The 26473-nt window shown below is 40.4% G+C and overlaps 2 protein-coding genes across 2 annotated transcripts; one reads left to right on the top strand and one right to left on the bottom strand.

Annotated features, from left to right (window-relative positions):
- Positions 1 to 207: 207 nt before the first annotated feature.
- LOC134753156 (zinc finger protein 117-like) lies at positions 208 to 19904 on the top strand. The gene is made up of 12 exons (XM_063688949.1): positions 208 to 683; positions 1831 to 1965; positions 2854 to 3645; positions 5578 to 5708; positions 6191 to 6265; positions 7930 to 8068; positions 9035 to 9147; positions 9997 to 10093; positions 12273 to 12461; positions 14768 to 14869; positions 16533 to 16631; positions 17883 to 19904. Exons 1-12 carry the CDS (start codon positions 528 to 530, stop codon positions 18033 to 18035), a joined length of 2181 nt encoding a protein of 726 aa, XP_063545019.1. The 5' UTR covers positions 208 to 527; the 3' UTR covers positions 18036 to 19904.
- A 2472-nt stretch (positions 19905 to 22376) lies between these two features.
- On the bottom strand, positions 22377 to 26473 carry LOC134753149 (zinc finger protein 271-like). Its single transcript, XM_063688938.1, has 2 exons — positions 25880 to 26473; positions 22377 to 24675 (listed from the first exon to the last, which is right to left on the bottom strand). Exons 1-2 carry the CDS (start codon positions 26445 to 26447, stop codon positions 22787 to 22789), a joined length of 2457 nt encoding a protein of 818 aa, XP_063545008.1. The 5' UTR covers positions 26448 to 26473; the 3' UTR covers positions 22377 to 22786.

Here is a 26473-nt window from a genome sequence, read left to right on the forward strand (position 1 = left end):
GTAAATTTTCTTCTGCTGCGTTACCATATAAATTTGCTAAAATTCTGATCAAATTGCTAATCTTTAATATTTTGATTAAATATTTATAGTTCTAAAAATGTCATTACCCTAAAAAGGCGCAATAAAAATATTAGGTTTTTGAAAAAAGGTTTTTTTTTTATCGGGGACAAGGAAATTGGCCTCGTAAAAGTTGATTCGCCCATATATCTATTTACAATTTGGATGAAAATCTATAGATACATAGTAATTCCAATACGACAGTATTTTTTATAAGAGATAATAAAATTTCTCTGGCTATTTAGTAATCCTCGTGACATTCAGCGTTCAAATCTTAAAAGCAGCGACTACTTGTCTCATAAATCTCATATTATCCGAGTTAATCCACAAAATATTTAGTGCCCGCTGCCCTTGTGCCGTGAAGATCACTGGATTTTTGCGTGTATTTTTGTTTGTATATAAAATAAATGTAGTCTAATAATAGGTAAGGACTTTAATTTATGATATTTTAGTAGTAAAAATCAAGAAAAATGACTTCATCAGTGTTGAGTGAGGACCCAGTGAAGTTGGAAGTGACTAACGAATCTTTCCAAGCCTGCAGAGTCTGCCTGGCGTGGGATGTCAAACTGTACAGTATCCATGAATGGGGGCTGAGTGAAGTATTCATGGAGATTATGGGAACAACAGTGAGTTTGTATCATTTATATACACTAACTTAATGCCTCGCCAGTGGCGTAACTAGGGGGGGCAGAGGGGGCAAGTGCCCCGGGCCCCATCCAAGGGGGCGGGGGCGCCACAATGGGCAAAATGCAACAGCAGGGAAACTTGTCAGTTGTCAGGGGCGCAAATTTGGTGACTGCCCCGGGCGCCATATCCTCTAGCTACGCCCCTGTGCCTCGCACAACTAAACTGTGGAATCAACTGTTGCCTGCGGTAATTGTGGACCAATACCACCTTCAAACCTTCAAGAAAAGAGTGGAGTCCCATCTTAAAGGCCGGCAACACACTTGCAACTTGGTCACTGGGCTGGATTGGGCTTGAATACTAACAATTTTTTATGTTTATCATGAATATTTGTTCCTGAGCTATGGATGTTTTTTATGTATATATATGCATGTAATTTATACACCAAACAACAAACATATAACAAATTTTCATTTTTCATTTTGGAGTTCAAACTCAAACCAATGCGTTTTTCAAGGAATTTGTGTATGAAACACAGCACAACTAAATGTATATTATGTTTAGCAGTCGCTGTTTGGTGAAGGAAAATATTCTGAGGAAACTGGACTAATCTTATTGAGGCGTTTTCCCTCTAGGTCGGGTCCCTTTTGCAAAAGCAAATTCTTTTGTAAAAGCCACGACTAAACTTTAACACAAAAATGCAATTTCGAATAAATCTTTAATACATAATCATTCCCTAACCTAAGTGTTACCCGAGGCATTGTTCCCAAGACATTGGCTGCATTGCCCCTTTTTAGGGTTCCATACCCAAAGCGTGAAAACGGGACCCTATTACTAAGACTTCGCTGTCTGTGTCTGTCTGTCCGTCTGTCACCAGGCTGTATCTCACGAACCGTGATAGCTAGACAGTTGAAATTTTCACAGATGATGTATTTCTATTGCCGCTACAACAACAAATACTAGAAACAGAATAAAATAAATATTTAAGTGGGGCTCCCATACAACAAACGTGATTTTTTGCTGTTTTTTTGCGTAATGGTATGGAACCCTTCGTGCGCGAGCCCGACTCGCACCTGTCCGGTTTTTTTTTTCCATAAACATTATGCTCCAATAATGCCATATTTCATCTCTGTCTAATGTTCGTTGCAGTTATCTATGTGGGATGGGCTGCCACAACACCTGTGCGCGTGGTGCCGCGCGCAGCTGGCGCGGGCGCAGGCGCTGCGCGCGCGCGGCCGCCGCGCCGACGCGCTGCTTAAGCAGGCACTTGTACACCAGCACTTTGTGAGTGTCCAACATAAGTATAAACTTAACGCCAAGGGACTTATCTGAGAAAGGCATCAGGCAGATACCGATTTTTGATTTTTTGCTGTTCGTGGTAGGGCCTCAGGCCACTGGTCGTTGAGCTGTATACTTACTGTATATGACGGTCGGACATGTTGGTAAAGACGCAGCCAGTAATGAATGGACCTGAGGCTGCCTTTGGGTGAGGCGAGCGGGTCAGTTGTACGGGCCCTCACCCCGAGCAGTTTCAGTGAAAATCAGTAACTATCATCCAGGGCTCTAGCTCTAGCTCTTTGTCTATTTTTATAACTGCCATTTTAAAGCCTGCAGATGATGTTCGTTGTTGCGTACGGTCACACACATTAATTGTTGATCAATTTAGTGTTAAAGTTAATTTGGTTGTAAATACTAACAGTATGAAATATCCAATGTAAAGTGAACCCTAAATGGCTCAACAATTAAAGTCCGTGACACGTCTGATAATAGTGAAAATGACAGTAAACAATATAGGACTAAAGGTAGGTCTTCCATTCCATTGTATATTCAGTCTTTGGCAAAGATTTAATTTGTGGGCCTACAAAGTTGCCAACAAAGCTTCTGACTGCCCAAAGGTTACTGATTGGTCGCAAAGCAATTTCGTGGCAAACCATATTGTATCTACACGATTGGATTCCAGCAAGGTCACCTTGACCGAAAAGTTTGTCGGCGACCGTGTGGCACAGATTATATAATCCGTGTGGCCCCTTTATGATATGTGCCATTTTCAACCAAAAGGGTACTTATTGTCGCTTGTCAGTAAGGCGCTATTTCCATATAGCTTCAATTAGAAATCAACCTTATCAACAAGCAACAATGTGGTACCTTTTGGTCACATATTTTTTTTTACAGATTACAGACACTTTCATTCGCACCATTGACCGCTCAATGCACAGATTGACAAACACACTCTCTTGTCATAGAAGTTCAAGAAATGTGATCGAAATTTCTGTCTATGATAAAACATCATTAGATGATGATAGTAAAATCGAATGTAAAGATATAATACAAAAGAATGACACAGAACATGACAAGCCAGAACTTTATTTAAACTGGAATGATGATGATGATTTTCCAAACAAACTTAGCTCTGATCCTGATGATAATTATGAACAAGATAACATTAATTTAGATAAAGTTAAGAATAAAATCACTAAAAAAGATGCTACAAATAACTTAACAAGAGTAGAAATAGTAGAAATGAATTTAGAACCGCAAGATTTAATAATCGAAGGAAAGACTCGAAAACGACCAGTTAGACAGAAAATTGGAAAGAAAGTGAAAGAAAAAGTTACAGTGAAAAAAAGTAAAGCAAAAGTAAAAAATACATCACAAGTTAAAAGTAAAGCAAAAGTTAAAGATACTCCAGCCGAAGATATAGAGAGAGAAGATGGCACAGTAAAAGTAAGAAAGAGAAAGCCGCAACGATTCATTGAAAAGTTAGGGACGGAAGAAGAAATCAGAGAATTTGAAAAGAAATACAATTTTCAAGTGCAGAATTTGACAGAAGAGGAAATGGCGAAAGACATGGAAGAAAGAAAGAAGTCGGATAACTACCTTAATGGAATGTATAAGTGTGATCTATGTTATAAAGGATTCCTGACACATACTTCTTATAATAACCATTTGAAGTCACATGATGTGGTGAGTAACTTTTTTTTTTTCTAGCCTATTATGGTGTCCCACTGCTGGGCAAAGGCCTCCCCCCTTGTCTTCCACGACTCCCGATATAGTGCCTCCTCCGGCCAGTTGTTGAGAAAGGTGTCTAGGTCGTCCCGCCATCTCCGTCTGGGCCTGCCAGGTCCGCGCCCCTCTTCTGGCATCCATTTGGTGGCTATGCTAGCCCATCTGTCTGGATGCATGCGGCAGACGTGACCGGCCCAGTCCCATTTTAACTCCAACTATAATTTAATTTAATCATTTCCTATTTTTATTAGAATGTAATTAAAAAAGAAAACGGTTAATTACGAGTTCATTTAACTAGTGCGCCGAGGGTTCCGTACAAACTTTCATTTAATTTATACAACTTTAATAGTTGATTTAACATTTTATTGTCCCATCATAAATATTTTAATGCTATAAAATAAATGTACTTAAAACTTTTATATTATTTCGGGGAAAAAGTACTTTCGTATATTCAAGGTGTAAAGTTGTAGTAAAAGTCTTTAAATCAGTGTTTTCAAACTTTTCCATGACGCGACCCCTTAGTATAGTCTGCATGTTCTCAAATGATTTTTACGTTTAAGAGGCCGTAGTCGATTTTGGAGCAAAAATGAAAAATTGATAGATTTAGTCGTTGAAATTATACACGTTTTGTTACGTAATATCTAAATAACAAGTATTGATTTCTATTAGCACGTCTTCTCATCTTGCCTTTTAATAATGAGGTCGCGAGCGTTCGTCACCGGTAATCTATGAAGAGAAGGGGCAGTTTTTTTAAAATTCATCAAAAAGACATGGTGGTAAATTATACAAATTGATGTATAAAAATAGTTTCAGCAAATGTTGTAGATTGTTTTAAGTATCAAAATTACGTTGAAATTAAGTCGATTTTTAGAGAAATTGTCACTTGTTTTGAAGTAATTTCTGGAGAAAATTGATTTCGTCTAACTTTCATTTACACTACTTCAAAGTCATAATAATAATAATGTAGTCTGATAAACGTCAAGTAAAGGATATGTGTAATACAAAATTACCATGTTTAGCAGTCCAAACATTACGAAGTTTACAAATAAGAGCGACAAAATCAGTGCTTTACGCGCGTTTACCTAAACGTCCATCAGAAAAGCAAACATTACTAATTTAGTGAGTCTGTTTTCAAAAAATTGATCTGATAAAAGGTAAGATAAGAAGACGTGCTAATAGAAACCAGTACTTGTTATATGAATTAGGTAACAAAAGGTGTAAAATTTCACGGAATAAAGCTATCAATTTTACATTTTTGCGACTAAAATCGACACCGGCCTCTTAAGACGCGCGGTAATCTGTTAACCGACCGCTCGCACAAAAGAGACAATGGCTTTTGTTTAACAGATTACCGTCTTAAGCGTAAAAATAATTTGAGAACATGCTGACTAGACGAACAAAATGTTTCGCTTATGTATTGTTTTAAGGCTGGCAGAGGCTTCGCCACCCACAGTTTGAAGAACACTGCTTTAAATCATGTTAAGATTTGTTATAATTGTCTCGATGCGCATAATTTGCCTGTTGAAAGAAAAGTATAGTCATCGATAAAAGCTTGTATACACTTACTAATTATTATAAGAGTTTTGAATGATTCACGGTTAGTTTCACTAGACTTATATTGACCGGGATATAGACCGGGATCGCCTTTTGTATCGTTTATGAGCTCCCGATATTTCGACGCAGTTACATGCATCATGTTCACGGGTGACTGAAGATAGCGGGTGGGTGTCAAAGTTGTGAAGACAGCGCTCGGTCTAACCTCATTCTTGCGCGTCGGCTGCATTCGCCACAAGATGCATGTAACTGCGGGATCTTATAAACAATACAAAAGGTAATCACGGTCTATATCCCGGTCAATATAAGTTTACTGATTATTCTTCTTTTTCTCAGACGCGCGGCGAACACGAATGCCAGTTCTGCCACCTGCGTTACCACACGCCGGGCAAGCTGCGAGATCATATGCGAAACGCGCATCGTCTGAAATTCCTCTGCGCCGTGTGTAGCAAGTTCATGGCCGGACTGTGAGTTCTTATCTTATCTTAAATTAATTTTGTATTTAGCATCATCATCTCAGCCGAAAGACGTCCACTGCTGGACATAGGCCTCTCCCAAGGATCTTCACAACGAACGGTCATTTGCTGGTAATTTTAAGTTGTTTTTATGTATTGATTTTGACATGTGTGCATATTAAGCTTAGAATAAATTTAAAAGTGGAAAAATTACTGCCTTGGGTGAGACTTGAACTCACGGCCTCTGGATCGATACTCCAGCGAAGCATATAGTGAGAAGATTTGCTGACTATGGATGAGGTCTTGGTGGCTCAGTTGGCAGAGCGCTGGAGTATCGATCCAGAGGCCGTGAGTTCAAGTCTCATACAAGGCAGTAATTTTTCCACTTTTAAATTTATTCTAAGCTTAATAGCATCGATCGCAGACGTATCTGCTTGTTAAAAATTAATGTGTGCATATTGTATTTATTTTTAATACGAGATGTATGTACGCAGGCAGTGCGCCATTCTGCACGCCGCGTTCCATTCGGGCACAACGTTCCAGTGCGCGCACTGCGATAAACAGTTCCTGTGAGTATTTTATTTATTTATTTATTTATTAAAAAAAAAAATACACAGCATTACAGTAGGTACTAATGCACTGCGAAATTTAGGACAGAAAGTAATACATACAAACAAGGTACAGTATACAATCTGGGACTAGGTATGACTTTTTTTTTTACACAAATTCAAAGAAACGAGGTATATACACAAAAACAATATACAAAGAAATATTAATAACTAACTGAGGACGGACGGTCATCCATTGCCTCACAAAGGTTTTTGCATTCCTCACAAATTAGCCTCCAACTACCGGCAAAAACGTCACGTTTTCGTATGGTTTTATGGCTATTTCTTTGTTGTACCTGTATGCCAGATTTTAGCAGTTGCGATAAGAATAAATCAAAGAGGTTTTCAAATAGAAAATCACAGAAATAAATATATCATAGAAGACGCAAATGCATCTACTTTGCGTGTCCGAACTCCGACCAAGCGTCGAGGTTGACCGTCGCTCTTTACAGTCCACGCGCGTCAGTTGTTGCAGCCGGACGTCCGTGAAAACTTTAAAAATACAATTCGTGGTATTTGCGTCATCTAGCGTATATATTAAATGTGTGTAGAAAATATAGGAACTTTGCCCCCAAAAAACCGGGCTAAGGCCATCATAGTACAGTGGAATCCGTTTATTATGACTCCGCTTATATTGACCAACCGCTTACTATGACGTCATTACTGTGCGAAGTTTGGTTTTCATATAGAAAAGAAAAGAAAATATTTATTAATAACATCGTTACAGGTCAGGTTGTAAATATTCACATCTTAATACTTTTAATAATTGACACATAATTTTTGTGTAACTATATCATATTTTATACAAATGTTTTATAATTTATTTCTTACTTAATAATTCCTTTACATCGTAAAGTTGTGCCTGCATCAGTCACTTCTTCAGTTTGCTTTTAAATATATGCGAGGAAGGTGCATCTTTAAAACTGTCCGGTAGCTTACTGTAAACTAGAGGGCCGAGGACGTATACTGACCGCTGTGTTTTCGCGAGCTTGTGGGGCACGGGTGCAAATTCCTTGTAACCAAGTTGATAAGATTTGACTAATCGCTTAATATTACCTATTAATCCTATTTTCATGAAATTATGACCTATACTGACACATTCGCTGGTTTTCGTGGCCGACTTTGCCTGCGAGGACGTTTGGTACATGTGTACCGTGTAAATTGTTTGTTTTGATTCTCAGTGACAAATTTCACAAATTGATAATTAAAACTCATCTCTCACAAAGAAATTTGAGATTAATAGGGGATATTACTGCAATGTTCTGCCACCAGAGTGCAGGACTAGCCTTTTTAGTAAACCATAGAGTAACTTATACAACAGGTTTTTGACAAGTTTTCAGAGATAATGAAATATGACATTGATGCATCATGGCGGTTTGTTTACATAGGACCAACCGGGAAACGCGGATCCGAAAATTCGCTATCTGTCTCTTTATCGCTCGAATTTGCAAGAGTGACAGAGATGTTATATAACGAAATTTCGATTTTCTTGTTTCGCGATAGACCCTCAGGTTGTGGTAGTGGCGCCACCACGCAGAGTTTCGCGTAATATTCCCTATTCGACATAGGAATTCCTCCTGTTTTAAAACTGTAATTTAATGTTTTTTTTTTGTTATTCGCGACAGAAAGAAGACATCGCGCTCAACGCATATGCGCATAACGCACCCGCTCGAGAACGCGAACATCGGGACATGCGAACTGTGCGGAGAGATATTCACGAGCCGACAGGGACTTAAAATGCACAAAACCAGGAGCCATAGAGAGGTATACATTACTATAGTATAAAATAAAGTCGCTTTCCGCTGTCTGTATGTCCGACCCTATGTATGCTTAGATTTTCTACAACTACGCAACGGAGTTTGATGCGGTTTTTTAAATAGATAAAGTAATTCAAGGGGAAGGCTTATGTGTATAATTTGTAAAGGTTTTGTGTAAATTAGTTGAACTACCCGTGCGAAGCCGGGGCGGGTCGCTAGTACATCTTATAAAACGGAGTCTCCCGCCGCGTCTCTCTGTCTGTATGTTCGCGATAAACTTAAAAACTACTGAACGGATTTTCATGCGGTTTTGACCTATGAATAGGGTGATTCTTGAGGAAGGTTTAGGTGTATAATTTTGTTAAGGTTTATCCGTGCGAAGCAGGGGCGGGTCGCTAGTTATGTATAGGGCACATCGGGACCTGCGAGCTGTGCGGAGAGATATTCACAAGTCGGCGGGGACTCTAAATGCACGAGATCTGGAGCCACAGGGTGTTACATACATTATATATAGTAGACGTTCAACGTAAAAGGCGTCGCATTTACCAACCACAACCAAATGTGTCGTTTTCAAGCAAAAGGTAGATTGTTGCTTGCCATAAGGACGCTCTGAAAGGTTATTCGTATAAAGACACAAGCAAATTTCGTCCTTATGGTAAGCGACAATGTGGTACCTTTTGATTGAAAATGTCACAAATTAAGCTCTCACAGACTCGGGGCGTATAGCGTGGGCGGGTGCACTTCGCGGGTGCACGCACGCTGGTGCCATCGTAGGTAAAATCCGTCGCACGCGTCAGCGCCAATTAGCAACGCTCAAACCAAAAGATTTCGTTGAAAAAATGTGATGTCACACCGGGCGGGTTTGCCAAATGTGACAAGGGGGGGGGTCAAAAAACCTAGAAATTCGTGTGACGTAATTAATGGACCCGTAACGGACGTTCTCACGGATCATACCTAATCCGTTTGTCCGCAGTCTCTGGACCGCAGCCTGTTCTGCCGCAAGTGCCGCCTGCAGTTCGAGAGCCAGGAGGCTCTGCTGCAACACAAGGAGCAACAGCCCGGGAAGCGGTGCCACAATAAGAAGAGGTAACATCATACTCATTTCTTAATTTAAAAAAAAAACCCGGGAAAATCCCGGAATAAGGAGTCATCCATTAATTACATCACACGTTTAGGGGGGGGGGGGGGGGGGGGTAAGAAAAGGTGACATGTTGTGACAAGGGGGAGGGGGGAGTCAAACATAAATTATTCAGCAAATAGGCCACAGGGGCACTTTTACATGTCAATTTTTACAAACAATAAAATTAATCCAAAATTACAAAAAACAATTACATAAATATAAATGTTAAATTACGCAAGAAAACAAAACTAATAAAAACTATACAAATAACAGAAGTACTAAAATTGTTTAGAGATGTAAAAGTCTCTAGGTGTCAGAGATAAAATGTATATAATAATAAAAAAGAAAGAGATATACTTTGTGACGTCACTTTACCTTCAGTTGTTTTTAAACATTGTTTGGATTTTTTTGTATTCACTGTACAGTTAAATAATAGGGGTTTACTATGATAAATCATTCTTATTCGTGATTTTTTATCCCTAGTCGATTTCATGTCATAAAATTACTAATATTGTTTTTTTTTAATTATTATTTCGTTTGATTTCGTTGAAGACAAAACTACAAAATATGTGACGTCACACCAGGGGGAAGGGGTTTCCAAATGTGACCAGCGGGCTAAGCACGGTCACATTTTTATCGCCTGTCACGTTCTAACAAGTATGTAAGTGCGAAATTGACAGACATAGTGACAGGCGATAAAAATGCAACCATGCTGCCGCCGCAGGTGTGACATGGAGGGGGGGAGGGGTAAAGAAATCGTCAAATTCGTGTGACGTAATTAATGGATGTCCCCTAAGAATAATTATATGTTACAGTGCGTGCCAGCAGTGCGGCGCGCTATTCAAGACGGAGGAGGGCTTGATACAACACAAGCACGAGATACACGGCGTCGAACTCTTCACATGTGACGCGGTAAGTTTTACTTTTAAGGCGGTTCCCTGAGCCAGAAGGCGAAAAATATCCTTATATGATCATGTTTTTCTAAGAGGCGTTGATATTCGTAGACGTGGAAAAAATATATGTAGTTCTTGACTATATGATCTTTAATATCATAGTTTCCGATACACGAATTATGACACTTCGCTCGATACAATTAATTCCCAAAGTGACCTCTAACTCGGACTTTTAATCAAACTTTACTCGGTTATTTATTATGTGATACTATAAACAAAAAAAGAAGAAAAACAATCTTAAGTTAAATAGTAATTTCATAGCTTTCGAATTTCGATATTGTAAGGTAACGTTTTTAAAATAAATAAAAATCGACAAAATTCGATCAAAATTGACACTTGGCGCGCATGATCTTTCCCGTTCTTTCTTGCGAAATGTGACAGTGACAGCGGCAAACCGATGGAACGGCCTTAAAAGAGATTCTCACGACCTATACGCGTAAGCGCCATAAATTTCACGGCCCTTTCGATGTTTGTGATGTGTACAATGTATTTTAAATAAATTTTTGCACACCATGCATGAAATAAGGGGTCATCCATTAATTACGTCACACGAATTTGACTATTTTTTTACCCCTCCTCCCCTCCTTGTCACACCTGGTCACATTTGGAAACCCCTTCCCCCTGGTGTGACGTCACATATTTTGCAGTTTTGTCTTCAACGAAATCAAACGAAATAATAATTAAAAAAAAACAATATTAGTAATTTTATGACATGAAATCGACTAGGGATAAAAAAATCACGAATAAGAATGATTTATCATAGTAAACCCCTATTATTTAACTGTACAGTGAATACAAAAAAAAACCAAACAATGTTTGGCAACAAGTAAAGTTAAAGTGACGTCCCAAAGTATGAGACTCCCCTCCCCCTTGTCACAACATGTCACATTTTCTTGACCCACTCCCGCCTCCTAAACGTGTGATGTAATTAATGGATGACCCCTAAAGCACCTGATAATTATAAGAAAAACATATTCCGTAGACTAAAATGACATTTCATGTGGTACTAAGAAATGTCATTTCATACACATGAAACGTCATTTTTTTTTTTATGAAATAGGAGGCAAACGAGCAGACGGATCACCTGATGGTAAGCGATTACCGCCGCCCATGGACACCCGCAACACCAGAGGGGTTGTAAGTGCGTTGCCGGCCTTTAAGATGGGAATACGCTCTTTTCTTAAAGGTTTGAAGGTCATATCGGTCCGGAAATACCGCAGGCGACAGTTCATTCCACAGTTTAGCTGTGCGAGGCAGGAAGTTTCTAGAGAAACGCACAGTTGAGGACAGGTTTTAGTCTATATATATATATATAGTTTAGTTATTTTTAAACATAATTTCTATTTAATCAATCGGATTAAAGTATAAAAAGTAGGTGAGTTGACCGTGACGTCTTTGTATAATGTTTGATATAAACTCCATATTAGCATAGAGTAACTTATACTAGAGCGGTACTGTCATAGTAAATTTTGTAACCCCAGTAAATTCACTGCCATCTGTCGACACACTTCGATAAAATGTATTTAAATATGGATAAATGATTTTTTTATTTGCATTATTTGTTTTTATATGATTTTGACCCATGTTCTTTCACTGGTATGCGTTAAAATTATAAATAACAAACGAAACAGTCAACGCCCTCTATACGAGTGTAGGCCAAAACTAGTGGTGCCATCTGATCGAGAATCAAATTTTCGTGATTTTCGAGGCACGTTTTTTCCTTAGACTGTATCCATCTATTACGGAGTTATATCTATCTTTGATATTAGCAAATCGTTTTGACAGTTCTAAAAAAGGAACTGATTTGACTACTTAGTAGGAATAGACATAGACATATTCATGTATTGACAGGTTAATGTATGGCAGCATAATCCTTTTTCTCTTTCATTCTTATAAATTTCGGTATTTCGCCATCGCGTCCTACCTATGCTGCCATAACCCGACCATGAAAAAAAACCCGGTCGGTGATAAGGACAAAGCATGGCACTATTTTCTCTTTCCTCTTATAGGAATCGCAATAAGACTATCTTTCTCTATCAAAGAGTGTCAGGCCCTTGTAGAATACCCTATTTAATTGGTTGGTATGGCTTCTCTATAGTAATAATAACTCAATGCTAGAACTATTTTAACTATTCCAGTGCAACAAATCGTTCCTGTCAAAAATGTCACTGTCAGTGCACATCGACCGCCTTCACCTGAACATCAAACCCGGCTCAGGACGACAGCAGTACTACGCGCGGCTGCAAAGAAAGAGGGGGGACAAGCCCAAAGGGACTCAGCCTAGGGAAAAGAAAAACGTTTGCGAGGTGTGCGGGAAATCCTTCACGGTAAGTCTCAACAGAACTTTCTTTAACCGGTAACCGAACCTACATCCTATCTACCCCCTACTTACTAGACAGAACGACAGCAGTACTACGCGCGTCTGCAGAGAAAGAGGGGGGACAAGCCCTAAGAGACCCAGCCTCGACAAGAAAAACGTGTGGAGGTGTGCGGGAAATCCTTCACGGTGAGTCTCAACAGAACTTTTTTTAACCGGTAACCGAGCTTACATCCTATCTACCCCCTACTTACTAGACAGGACGACAGCAGTACTACGCGCGTCTGCAGAGAAAGAGGGGGGATAAGCCCAAAGGGATCCAGCCTATGTGAGGTGTGCGGGAAATCCTTCACGGTGAGTCTCAACAGAACTTTCTTTAATCGGTAACCGAGCCTACGTACTATCCACCTCCTACTTACTAGACAGGACGACAGCAGTACTACGCGCGTTTGCAGAGGAAGAGGGGGGACAAGCCCAAAGGGATCCAGCCTATGTGAGGTGTGCGGGAAATCCTTCACGGTGAGTCTCAACAGAACTTTCTTTAACCGGTAACCGAACCCACATCCTATCTACCTCCTACTTATTAGACAGGACGACAGCAGTACTACGGGCGTTTGCAGAGGAAGAGGGGGGACAAGCCCAAAGGGATCCAGCCTATGTGAGGTGTGCGGGAAATCCTTCACGGTGAGTCTCAACAGAACTTTCTTTAACCGGTAACCGAGCCTACGTACTATCCACCTCCTACTTACTAGACAGGACGACAGCAGTACTACGCGCGTTTGCAGAGGAAGAGGGGGGACAAGCCCAAAGGGATCCAGCCTATGTGAGGTGTGCGGGAAATCCTTCATGGTGAGTCTCAACAGAACTTTCTTTAACCGGTAACCGAACCTACATCCTATCTACCTCCTACTTACTAGACAGGACGACAGCAGTACTACGCGCGTTTGCAGAGGAAGAGGGGGGACAAGCCCAAAGGGATCCAGGCTATGTGAGGTGTGCGGGAAATCCTTCACGGTGAGTCTCAACAGAACTTTCTTTAACCGGTAACCGAGCCTACGTACTATCCACCTCCTACTTACTAGACAGGACGACAGCAGTACTACGCGCGTCTGAAGAGGAAGAGGGGGGACCAGCTCAAAGGGATCCAGCCTATGTGCGGTGTGCGGGAAATCCTTCACGGTGAGTCTCAACAGAACTTTCTTTAACCGGTAACCGAGCCTACGTACTATCCACCTCTTACTTACTAGACAGGACGACAGCAGTACTACGCGCGTCTGAAGAGGAAGAGGGGGGACCAGCTCAAAGGGATCCAGCCTATGTGCGGTGTGCGGGAAATCCTTCACGGTGAGTCTCAACAGAACTTTCTTTAACCGGTAACCGAGCCTACGTACTATCCACCTCTTACTTACTAGACAGGACGACAGCAGTACTACGCGCGTCTGAAGAGGAAGAGGGGGGACCAGCCCAAAGGGATCCAGCCTATGTGAGGTGTGCGGGAAATCCTTCATGGTGAGTCTCAAAAGAACTTTCTTTAACCGGTAACCGAACCCACATCCTATCTACCTCCTACTTATTAGACAGGACGACAGCAGTACTACGCGCGTTTGCAGAGGAAGAGGGGGGACAAGCCCAAAGGGATCCAGCCTATGTAAGGTGTGCGGAAAATCCTTCACGGTGAGTCTCAACAGAACTTTCTTTAACCGGTAACCGAGCCTACGTACTATCCACCTCCTACTTACTAGACAGGACGACAGCAGTACTACGCGCGTCTGCAGAGGAAGAGGGGGGACCAGCCCAAAGGGATCCAGCCTATGTGAGGTGTGCGGGAAATCCTTCACGGTGAGTCTCAACAGAACTTTCTTTAACCGGTAACCGAGCCTATATCCTATCTACCCCCTACCTACTTACTAGACAGGACATAGACATAGTATATACAAGTAGTTACAGACGCGTCACCGAGCGACCGGGGCCGGGGGTAAGAGAAAGAATATTCATATAAAATTTGGGCAGCATAAGATTTTTTCTCTTTCACTTATAAATTTCGGTATTTCGCCATCGCCTCCTACCTATCATACCATCCGGTCGGTGATAAGGACAAAGCATGGCACTATTTTCTCTATCCTCTTATAGAAATCTCAATAAGACTATCTTTATATATCAAAGAGTGTCAGGCCCTTGAGACAGGACGACAGCAGTACTACGCGCGTCAGCAGAGAAAGAGGGGGATAAGCCCAAGGGGAAGGGAAATTAATGGATGAGCCCTAATAATTAGCCCAGTAATTTGCCTGTCTTCTTACCGGGTCTGATTTGTTTCAGTGCCTGTCAGTGTTGAAAACGCACCAGTTGGACCACACAGGGGACCGGCCGTTCAAATGCCCGCAGTGCCCCAAAGCGTACTTGTATGCCTGGCAGCTAAGGGTACTTATTAAGCCATAAGGGGGGCCCACTGATTATCAGTCCGCCGGACGATATCGGCCTGTCAGTTAGAACTAAAATTTTGCAGTTCTGAACACCTGACGGGCCGATATCGTCCGGCGGACTGATCGTCAGTGCGACCCTTTACTTTTAACCAGTCTAAAGTAATATGAGATATGAGCACTCATAAAAGGGCGCGAAGGGCCCAACACATAATTTATGTCATGATTAAACGTCATAATTTCATACAAGTTTGACGTTTAAAATAACACTTGACCATTTTGGGCTATCACAATCGGTGCCAGTGCCAACTTAACTTGGTCTAATTCTAATAGGGTAGTTTACTGTAATTAAAAGAAATTATTTTACACCATGCATGATTTTTTTTTTAATTGTTTTTTTTAATTTAAACTGTTTATTTCAAAAAAAAAGAAATTACAAAATCTACTCTCAGACTTAGCCTAATCTACACTCTAATAGATTGTACGCTAAGTATGGTCTTATTTCTATTATTCTTCTTCTTCTTCCTGCCCTTATCCCACGTTATGTGGGTTCGGCACAACATGTTTTTCTCTTCCATTCTCCTCTATCTTTCGTCCCCTCAGCACTCACTCCTTTCTTTCTCATATCCTCTTTCACACAATCCATCCATCGCTTTTTGGGTCTACCATACGCTCTCCGTCCATCAACATTCATCCCTAACATTCTTTTGCCTATATGGCATTCATCCCTCCTCATCACATATTTCTATTACATTTATATTATTACTATTTATTTAACACGTATAATATGCTATATATAACATGATGCTTAACTTAAATATTCAGGCAGTGCTTTTTTAAAATTATTTTAATTTTATGGGGCTTACCCTCTTCTAAATTATCTATTATATCTCTAGGAAGACTATTTAAGATGTGTGGCAAAAAAATAAAGCACCAGAAGATTAATAGAGAAACGTAGACAGCAGTTATTTTTAGACACAATTTCTATTTTTAAACCCGTATAAAACTATAAAGAGTAGGTACATTGATTGTGAGTGTGACGTCACATGCTAGTTTTTCATATAAATTCCAATATCTGGGAGACCAAGCTTTGCTCGGAAAACATATAAAAACTCAAAAATGCGCGTGATTTTTCGCCCCCGAAAACCCCCATATAGCAAATTTCATCGAAATCGTAAGAGCCGTTTCCGAGATCCCCGAAATAAATAAATAAATACATATATACAAGAATTGCTCGTTTAAATGTATAAGATAAAAGCAAAATCGTTTTGACAGTTCGAAGAAAGAACCTGTAGTCAAAACTAGTAGTCAAATAGGGGATATTACTGCAAAATGTTCTGCCACCAGAGTGCAGCACTAGCCTTTTTAGTAAACCATAGAGTAACTTATACATACTGTACCTTTAACAGGTTTTTGACAAGTTTTCAGAGATAATAATATATGACATTGATGCATAGGCGGTTTGCTTACAGAGGACTTACCGGGAAACGCGAATACGATTCGCTATCTGCCTATTTATCGCTCGAATATGCAAGAGTGACAGAGATGTTAGATAAAGAAATTTTCTTGTTTCACGATAAACCCTCAGATTGTGGTACTGGCGCCCTGGCGCCCCCTACGCAGAGTTTCGCGTAATATTCCATATACCGTATTGTTTTTATCAGAACCACAGCGACTGCGTGCACCGCCGCATCCGCAAGTGGCGCTGCTCCGAGTGCCCGAAGACCTTCCTGCACCAGTCCTCCGTGTACGTGCACAAGCTGGTGAGTCCAAGAACCAGGAGGCCAGCCATTTTCACATTTCCTTCATACTCATTACCAAGGGCGACGGCTTGCCGAAGCGATTTATAGACTCGAATTTGCAATATCATTACTCCCCGAGTTACACACAAATGTTTTTTATCACAAGTTATTTAAAAAAAAAAAGTTTATTTCAAATATAGGGTCCATAAAAATGTTAGTTGTAGTACAAACCTAAAAGGCTATGTTAGTGTTACATGTTAATTATAAATAAAGATAAAAGCATAAAAACCAACAAATAATTTAAGAAAAATAAAAATAATTTTTACAGTACATATGGTGCTATTTTTTCGCACTAGTGCGGGAATGAGCACTTTTCGTGCATATGTCGAAAGTTTAAAGGGCCACATGTACTGTAAAACGTTGTACGATACACGTGCGAAAAGGTAATTCGCAACTCGTGTCGATTTAAAACACTCCCTGCGGTCGTGTTTTAATTTATCGCCACTCGTTCCGAATTTCCTCTTTTCCGCACTTGTATCGTAAATAACTATTACAATGCATGTGCTCGAAAAGTGCGTTTACTACGGAGCCATATCATGCGGAAAGTACGACTTTTCCGCACTAACGCTTTTTGTTTTCAATATTTTTTTTTACAGTACATATGGTGCTACTTTCTCGCACTAGTGCGGAAACGAGCACTTTTCCGCACTAGTGCTTTTTGTTTTCATTTTTTTTATAATTAAACTTATTTGCCATGATATGTTTTTTTATTTACTCGCACAATGCATAGTAAAACATTGTATGATACACGTGCGTAAAGATGATTTCCGACTCGTATTCCTTTATACACTCGCTCGCTTTGCTCGCTCGTGAATAAAATTCCACTCGTCGGATATCATACACTTTCCGCACTTGTTGCATAATAGCTATTTTCGAATAGGCGATATGAAAAAAAAAATATGACTCAAATGTCGTGATGGGTGAACTTTTACTTATATATGAAATAAAACTATGAAAACGGATTATATCGCGTATATTGAATTTATAATACATCCCGACGTTCCACGAACGCTGTAAAGGGTTCGAATTCAATATACGCGATATAATCCGTTTTCATAGTTTTATATCATGAGTAACTATCGCGGTAACCGATGACAATATTTTTACTTATATACTTACAGGTTTGTACGGAACCCTCGGTGCGCGAGTCCGACTCGCATTTAGCCGGTTTTTTCGAATAGGTCATGTGAAAAAAACCATTTTTTTCCACAGATCCACACGGGTAAGCGCACGCACATGTGCAGTTACTGCGGCAAAGCGTTCCTGCAGTCCGGCTCGCTGTACACGCACGTCAAGTACGTGCACCTCAAGGTCAAGCCTCCCCCGCGCAAACGGAACAAGAAGGAAGCCAAACCGTGCCTGTGAGAACCAACAAATTACTACCCAATGTCTACTCGTTATCAGAACTATTTATTTTAAACTACCCTAGTAGCAGTGACGTCATACGTCATAATGACGTCATTTATACGTCATAATGACGTAACGGACGTCACAATGACGTATAAATGCTACATGGGTAGCGACCCGCCCCGGCTTCGCACGGGTAGTTCAACTGATTTACCTTTACAAATTATACACATAAATCTTCCTCTTGAATCACTCTATCTATTAAAAAAAACCACATCAAAATCCGTTGCGTAGTTTTAAAGATCTAAGCGTACATAGGGACAGACATACGAGACAGCGGAAAGCGACTTTGTTTTATACTATGTAGTGAAGAGTTGTAAAATCTAAGCCATTTTGATAATTAAACTAGATGGCGCTGTACGATGCCATGTTGAATTTCTTTATTTTTCGCCCAATCGCGTTTAAAATCGATATCTCAGGATCCAAGAGGTCACTGTTTACGAATCTACAATAAAAAATTGCTGAAATAGCAGACATGAAAAAATAGTGTGTGCGTGTAATCGATTGAAGTAAAACTTCTTTACGTTTATCGCTATGTTGGCACTTTGACGTGTGTCACTACTGAGCGTTACTTCCGTCAGAAAATGTCTGAGTTACCCTCTAGTCGCGCCTAAAGAAGTTTTACTTCAAAAATGTGCTGTGATGACTGAGTTGTACAGCGCCATCTATATTAGCTATCAAACGCAACGCACGAATTTGTCTCAGCCTTTGCACATCTTAGGGGGCCCACTGATTACCACTCCGCCGGACGATATCAGCCTGTCAGTTAGAACAAAAAGTTGACAGTTCCAAACAACTGACAGGCCAGAGACTGCAGGCGGACTGGTAATCAGTCCCTTCGTGCATAATAAATTGTTGATCATCATTATATCAGCCTGACGTTCCCTGCTGGACATACAAGGATCTCCACAACGACCAAACTGCGATAGGAAACAGATCCTCAGTCCATATCTTGCTATTTCCGGTTCCGGAACTAGAAGGGAGTAAAAACAAGTTAACCTTTTGACCAGTAAATGACTTCAACTGACAACCCAATATCAACCTTCGTGCCTTCCAACAAGGTTTAGAATGACGCGCCGCATACTATAGGCGTGGCGTTTACATGGATAATGAGAAATCCATACTAATATTATAAATGCGAAAGTCTGTCTGTGTGTTCCCTCTTCACGCTTAAACCGCTGAATCGATTTAGATGAAATTTGGCATAGAGATAGGTTGAGTCCCTGAGAAGGACATAGGATAGTTTTTATCCCAAAAATCATCATTTAAGAAAGTAAAAAGCGGGGTGGAATTGAGATAATTAACGAAGTGCCTGCTAATTTGTGTGCATAATATGCCCAAATTTAGATTGCTATGAGATTTTCTCCAGGCGCATTCTTACTCTAGCTGCGGTTACTAAGTCCACGCAGACGAAGTCGCGGGCAAAAGCTAGTATTATAAATGCGAAAGTCTGTCTTTCTGTCTGTGTGTTCCCTCTTCACGCTTAAACCGCTGAATCGATTTAGATGAAATGTGGCATAGAGATAAGTTGAGTCCCTGGGAAGGACATAGGATAGTTTTTATCCCAAAAATCATCCCTTAAGAAAGTAAAAAGCGGGGTGGAATTGAATTAATGAAGTGCCTGCTAATTTGTGTGCATAATATGCTCAAATTGAATTATTGCTATGAGAATTTTTCCAGGCGCTACTTTAGCTGCTGTTACTAAGTACGCAGACGAAGTCGCGGACAAAAGCTAGTAATGTATTATAAGTAAACTGTTGTAATGTATACAAATTGTTGTAGATGTAGCTATTTGTGAGATTTGGTTTGTATACCCTCTAAGTGTATGTATGTGGGAATAAATCAGTTGTTGTCAAGCGCTCGTGGTGTCTCATTTAACAGTACACAAATAAAAAGAAATATAGATACCTGTTTTATTGTGGTGCCAAATGGGGTACCGTTTAAAGGAGGGGTTCCACCAGTGTGCGGCACAGGCATATTCGGTGCAAAAATGCTTGTGCAGCAACACACACTACGCAACCGCATTGTTTTTTCTAATGCTAAAAAAAGTTTTTTCGTAACAAAAAAATTATTTACTAAGACTCCTCTGTCCGTCTGTCTGTCGCCAGGCTGTATCTTATGAACCGTGATAGCAAGCAGTTGAAATTTTCACATGATGTATTTCTGTTAAATTGCCGCTATAACAACAAATACTAAAAACAGAATAAAATTAATATTTAAGTGGGGCTCCTATACAACAAACGTGATTTTTTGCCGTTTTTTTGGTAATGGTACGGAACCCTTCGTGCGCGAGTCCGACTCGCACTTGGCCGGGTGTTTTTTATATATAACATCCAATATTTTGGTATATTCATTTTTCTTACATTTTACTTGATCGAAGTTGGGCACGAACGCGCGAAGTGAGGATACCCTACTGTTACTTTTGTGAACCCTGATTTTCAAATAAATGAGGGCTACCGTTTTAATGCTCACCAGTTGGCGCCACTGTAGATGTAGGTCCAGAAAAACAGATCTCAAAGTTCTTCTATGCTTATTTTTAAAAAACCAATACGTTCTAAATTTCTAATTTTTTTATTTTTTTTATTATTCAAATTGCACACAGCACACACACACACACACACACACACACAGCTACACACACACACACACTCTTTTATACACAGCATTACAGTATTACTACCAAGGCACTGCGAACTACAAAACAAATAAAAATACAAAGATACAATACCCTACGAGAAAACACAAAAATTTAAGTATTTAAGATTTGGGCGACGACATAACAGCGTGGCTCCGTTGCGTCGTCTGGCTTGGTGTAGAATTCGGCAAGTTGCCCCGGAACCGCCGAAACACCACACCCTTCGGCCAGAAGTCCGCGCTAGCGATGGTGTCCTGCAGCGGCCGCGGCACGCGCACCACAAATGAACTGAAGTGCACATAGTGACGCGACTGTAGCTGGTGCACCCTCAGCGTATAGCCAGTCTTCTGGCGGATGTACTCCACCACCTCGTCGGCTCCGGCGGAGTAATGCAGTCGAGACACGTAGAGCGCCTTACTCGGTGTTGCAATTCGTAGACCGGAATTAACCGGCTCCGCAGTGCCACACAGTCTTACGGGGCGACCTGCGTGCCTTTCTCTTCCTTTCCACTAGTGAATCCCTCCTTATCCACATTGGTGCGGGAGGACTTCTCTAAAAGGGGAGCCCGTGATTTACACGCCTTAGAAGGCGCGTTGACCCGGTTAGCTGCGACAGACTGACCGACGACGTCAGCATAAGCACGCTGACGTGACTTGGAGGAGACATTTTGCAGTGTCAGCAGCACTTAAACTAACCGACTCGACACAAGTGTCAGGTCGATAATCGCTTTTGAAATTTGAAACCGCCGACCGAGTTGGAGCATTCCGCGAACATGTAATTTCGTCACGTAACTCGGCGATAGTGACTAGGCTAGCTTCAAACTTCATAATAACTTCGGCTAATCTTGTATTTAGGGCCACGATTTTCTTAAACAAGAGGCGAACGTCGACATTATCCGGAGCACACGACGGAAGGATAGGGGCACCCGTCGCCACAAACTCCGGAATCCGATCCTTATTTCACTCAGGATTTTCATTATGTCCTCAAGGGACTTCTTCCCGGCTTCATCTCCTCTCCGGTGAGGTACATATGTGCCGACGATCCTAATATACACATAGGTATTTATCATCTAAATGTGCAATTTTTTTCAACCTGTTTAATTTTCCATATATTTTAGTTGGCACTTCTTTAAACTACCAACATTTATTGAGCTATATCTATTGTTTACCATGATTAATGAAACATGGGCAAAGATTTACCACAATTATGAATAAGGAGTGAAAATTCCCGAGTAAAAAGCTTGAAACCCTCAAAACTTCTATTCATTTGACATTTTGAAAGACCTCCATCTACACTAACGCCCCTAGCGGCGAAATTAAACGCGGTAGCCCTCATTGTAACACAGGTAACGAGTTTTGGTGATACAACTTTAAACAATCAGCAGCAGAAGAATTACGTGGTGTGTCCAAATTTATCTGAATACAGATTGTTGCTAATAAATTAAAGAACAAAAAGAAAGAAAATACATTTATTGAACAAAATAACCTGTACAGGCTTATTTGATAATAAACGAAATAAATATCACATACAAAGGAAAAAACGCACTGGAGGCCTTGGTCATTTTTGCCTTAGTATATCCCAGGTAGCATTTAGACGTCATTATGACGTCCTTTACGTCATTATGACGTATAAATGACGTCATTATGAGGTCACTTGTACGTCGCTGACGTCACTTTGCTACCTGGGATGATATTTATTTCGTTTATAGTTTAAATAGTAGTGTGACTACTTGTAAAAACGCAAATTAGAATATTTTCATAAGAAAGTAATTTAATTAGTTCTTAGAGTATTTGATAATAGTAAAAATAAACCACTACTTTTCTATTAACTTAAATATGCAACTGCTATTCATGTATGTCAAAAAGATAATCTCAATGGCATAATGCCTTTAATACAAAATTAGTTTATCATTTTATCAATTAAAAAAAATACAAGTGTGGTCAATGCGGCCAAATCCGTCATAGGGACGATTCCGTACACAAGCGTTTTTTTTCAACAATAATTTCATCGATAGAGCAGCGTTTGCTTTTAGTTCAGAGTGGATGACCTATTTATAAAATACTGTAACTCTTTATTACTCTAAGCCTTCTAAGGGATCCTCTTCCATGTCAAATGTATTGTGTCTCTTCATGTGAATGTTCACATCTGCCGCCCTTCTCGCCCTATAGCCACATATGCCACATTCGTACGGTTTCTCCGCGCGGTGTATCCTCATATGAATCTGCAAGTCTATTTTCCGGCGAGTTTTGTGCCCGCACTCGTTGCATTGAAAGGGTTTCTCTCCCATGTGTTGCAAGACATGATTTCGGAGACCTGATATGTGCCGACACCTAAATTCACACAGGGCACATTGATAAGGCTTCTCGCCAGTGTGTCTCATTTCGTGACTTTTCAGATGAGTTTTGCGCGTACACTTGAACTCACAGAAACTACACTGAAAGGGTTTCTCCCCAGTGTGCACCAGCAGATGTCTATCCATATCTGTTCGTATAGCACCCTTGTAGCCGCAAAAGTCGCATTCATAGGGTTTGTTACCCGTGTGTATCATTAGGTGGATTCTCAGGGATTTTTTTACTTTACACGCATAATCACAATACGTACACTTGAACGGCTTTTCGTCTGAATGTACTTTCTGATGTTCTTTGATACCCGCTTTCCTACTGCATTTGTAGTCGCAAATGTTGCATTTAAATGGTTTTTCACCGGTGTGCCTCATTTCGTGATATTGAAAGGTACTTTTTGTATTGGTCACGTAATCGCAGTAGCGGCATTTATAGGGCTTAACGTCTTTATCAATCTTGTGTATTCTCTCGTGAAGTTGTAAGTCTTGTTTCCGATAACCCTTGTAGTTACAACGGCTACATTCAAATGGTTTGTCACCGGTGTGTTTCATCTCGTGTATTTTTAATTTAATTTTCTGCCTGCACGTGAAATCACAGTGACTACATTTAACGGGATTATTATTTAAGTGTGTCAATTCGTGTTTTAGTAAGTCTGTTTTCCTTTTACACTTGTAGTTACATTTGTTGCAGTAAAGAGGCTTATCGTTGGAGTGTATCATTTGGTGAAGTCGTAAGGATGTCTTGCGACTAGACTTATAGTCGCAGTGGGTGCACTCATAGGGCTTCTGTCCAGTGTGGATCATAACATGTTTACGTAAGTCACTCTTTGTAAAAGATTTGTACTCACAATCGTTACACTCAAATCGTTTCTTACCGGTGTGTACAATACGGTGACTTTGTAAGTCTCTTTGTCTTTTACCCTTGTAGTTACAAATGTTACAGCTATATAGTTTCTCATTCGTGTGTACGACCTGGTGTTGTTGCATAAAATATTTCCGTTTGCATTTAAAATCGCATTTATCACATGAGTAAGGTTTCTCGCTACTGTGTATTGTTAGATGTATGCGGAAACTGGCTATACGTGGAGTTTTGTACCTACATTGCCGACAATGGAACACACCATTTACAGAGTGACTATTTAAATGTGCTTGCAAACTTTTCTTGTTTTCCGTTGTAAACTCACATTCAGAACACATGAAACTGACAACGCCATGTACATTTTTCTCATGCTCTAACACAAGTAATTTATTTTCGAATAAAGAACCGCAGAAATCACAGACAAATTTTCCAGCTGAGTTACGTACATGTCGGGAATGAGTGTGTATATGTTTTGTTAAAACAGACTTACTTTTGAAACCCCTCCCACAGTCGTTACATTCATACTTTACAGCAGTATTTATATTTAACATTCTGTTAAGTTTAGGTCGCTTGAACGTGGTTCGTAGTTGGTATGAGTCGGATAAATGTTTCGGTCTGATACGTCGCAGCTGGTAGTAGCCGACACTTGAGGTATAGTCGAGTGGTCCGAGCTTGTACACACGGCGCCCGACGCGGCAGGTGCGCCGCCTCTCGTTCACGATAAGGCGCTCCAGGCGGACCGAGCAAGCCCTGTTACAGCAATCTTAAAAAAAATTTATAAACATTAGAAAACAAGTTTTTTTTACAAATTTTCCATTTTTGATACAAGATTTTTATTTCAACAGGCAACTAATAATCGTCGAGGCAATTCTAACAACCCCAAACACATTCAGGATGCATTGTCTCCATCATCAGATCAGGTCTATAGCTAGCCATACACGCACGGATTTGCCCGTCGGATCTGCCTGAAAGATGTGTCTGGCGGACACATCCGTCAATGTGTGGCGAGAAATAGACACAGATGGGCAGCAGACAGGCATCCGGCGGACAAATCTGTGGCTATTTCTCGCCACACATTGACGGATGTGTCCGCCAGACACATCTTTCAGGCAGATCCGACGGGCAAATCCGTGCGTGTATGGCTAGCTTATGTCACAATAATATTGCATTGTGATCCAATTTACATATTTGTGCAATCTTTCAGCTTCATCGGAAACCGGGAAGTGGGTCAAATTGAACATACATTGTAAGTTAAATAAATAAAAGGTTGTAAAACAACTTATTTTGGATATCTGAACATGAGATGGCGCTGCATGGGAACAGCCCTGCCTCGACAGCCCGCGTAGCGGGCGCTTTAAGATATTGCATGGTAAGAGTACTGTTATTTTTTGTGGCAGTGAATGTGTAAGCACTAAATAGAATAACCCGAGTTGGTGGGTTCAAGCCTCCTTGGCGCTTGATTGTACTAATGATACTGGCTAGAGAAAAAATGCCCAAAGAAGTTCGAATGTTATGTATACTCAGACACACCCACTTTGTCAATAGAAAAAGGCGCGAAATTAAATTTTTCTATGGGAAGTCAACTCTTTGCATCAAATTTTTTTTATTTACCGCCTTTTTTTAATGACCAAGTGGATGTGTACTTTTCTTTCCACAGGCAACTAATACTCATCGAGACAATTCTAGAAACCCCAAACACAATTAGGTTGCGTTGTTTTGTCACAGAGTTCCTATGGCCACCTCCTGTCTCCATCATCAGATCAACTTGATGGTATCATAATATTGCATTGTCACTCGACTTACATATGTATGCAAATTTTCAGCTTCATCGGAAACCTGGAAGTGTGTCAAATTTAAATTGCAAGATTTGACCCGTACAAACATAGTTACACATACATACTTACTTACATAGGTACATTGCAAGTTAATAAAAAGCTTGTAAAAATAGACGCTGTTTGACAACTGACCTTGAACAGCAGAGACCATCATGGCCTGGAGCACAGATTCTGGCTCAATCTCATCCTTCGCCAAATTCGGGTCCATCAAAGCTCGGAGCACGTCTTCATATAAATCACCAGAGTCTGCAATCTCCTCTGTCTCCTCTTTTACACACTGCTCCTCATTTGCACAGTTCTCCTTTTCTAAATCCCTTTGACTCTCGTTGGAGACTTCCTTTACACATACCTCCTCTTTTATGTCCTTTACTAACTCCTCTACTGTTTCAGGCTCCTCATTTGAGCACTTATCTTCTGCCTCTACATCCCTTGGTATCTCAAGTTCCTTTACACTATCCTCCTTTTTAATATTCTCTACAATATTACCTACTACCTCTTTGACTATTGCGGGCTCCTCATTTGGACATATTTCCTCATCTTTTACATCTAAAATATCCTTCTCCTTTGACCTATCAATATCATTGACCACTTCTTTTACATTAAACTCCTTTTCGAAGTCCTCTGAAAACCCTTCAGCGGGTTCCTTTTTCACATAGTCCTCTTCAATCTCCATTTTTACAGGTATTGCTTCTAGTGACATGTTATTCTTCACACTGGCGAAAACTG

The sequence above is a fragment of the Cydia strobilella genome, chromosome 26, assembly GCF_947568885.1.
Source record: "Cydia strobilella chromosome 26, ilCydStro3.1, whole genome shotgun sequence".
In the NCBI taxonomy this organism is placed as follows: domain Eukaryota; kingdom Metazoa; phylum Arthropoda; class Insecta; order Lepidoptera; family Tortricidae; genus Cydia; species Cydia strobilella.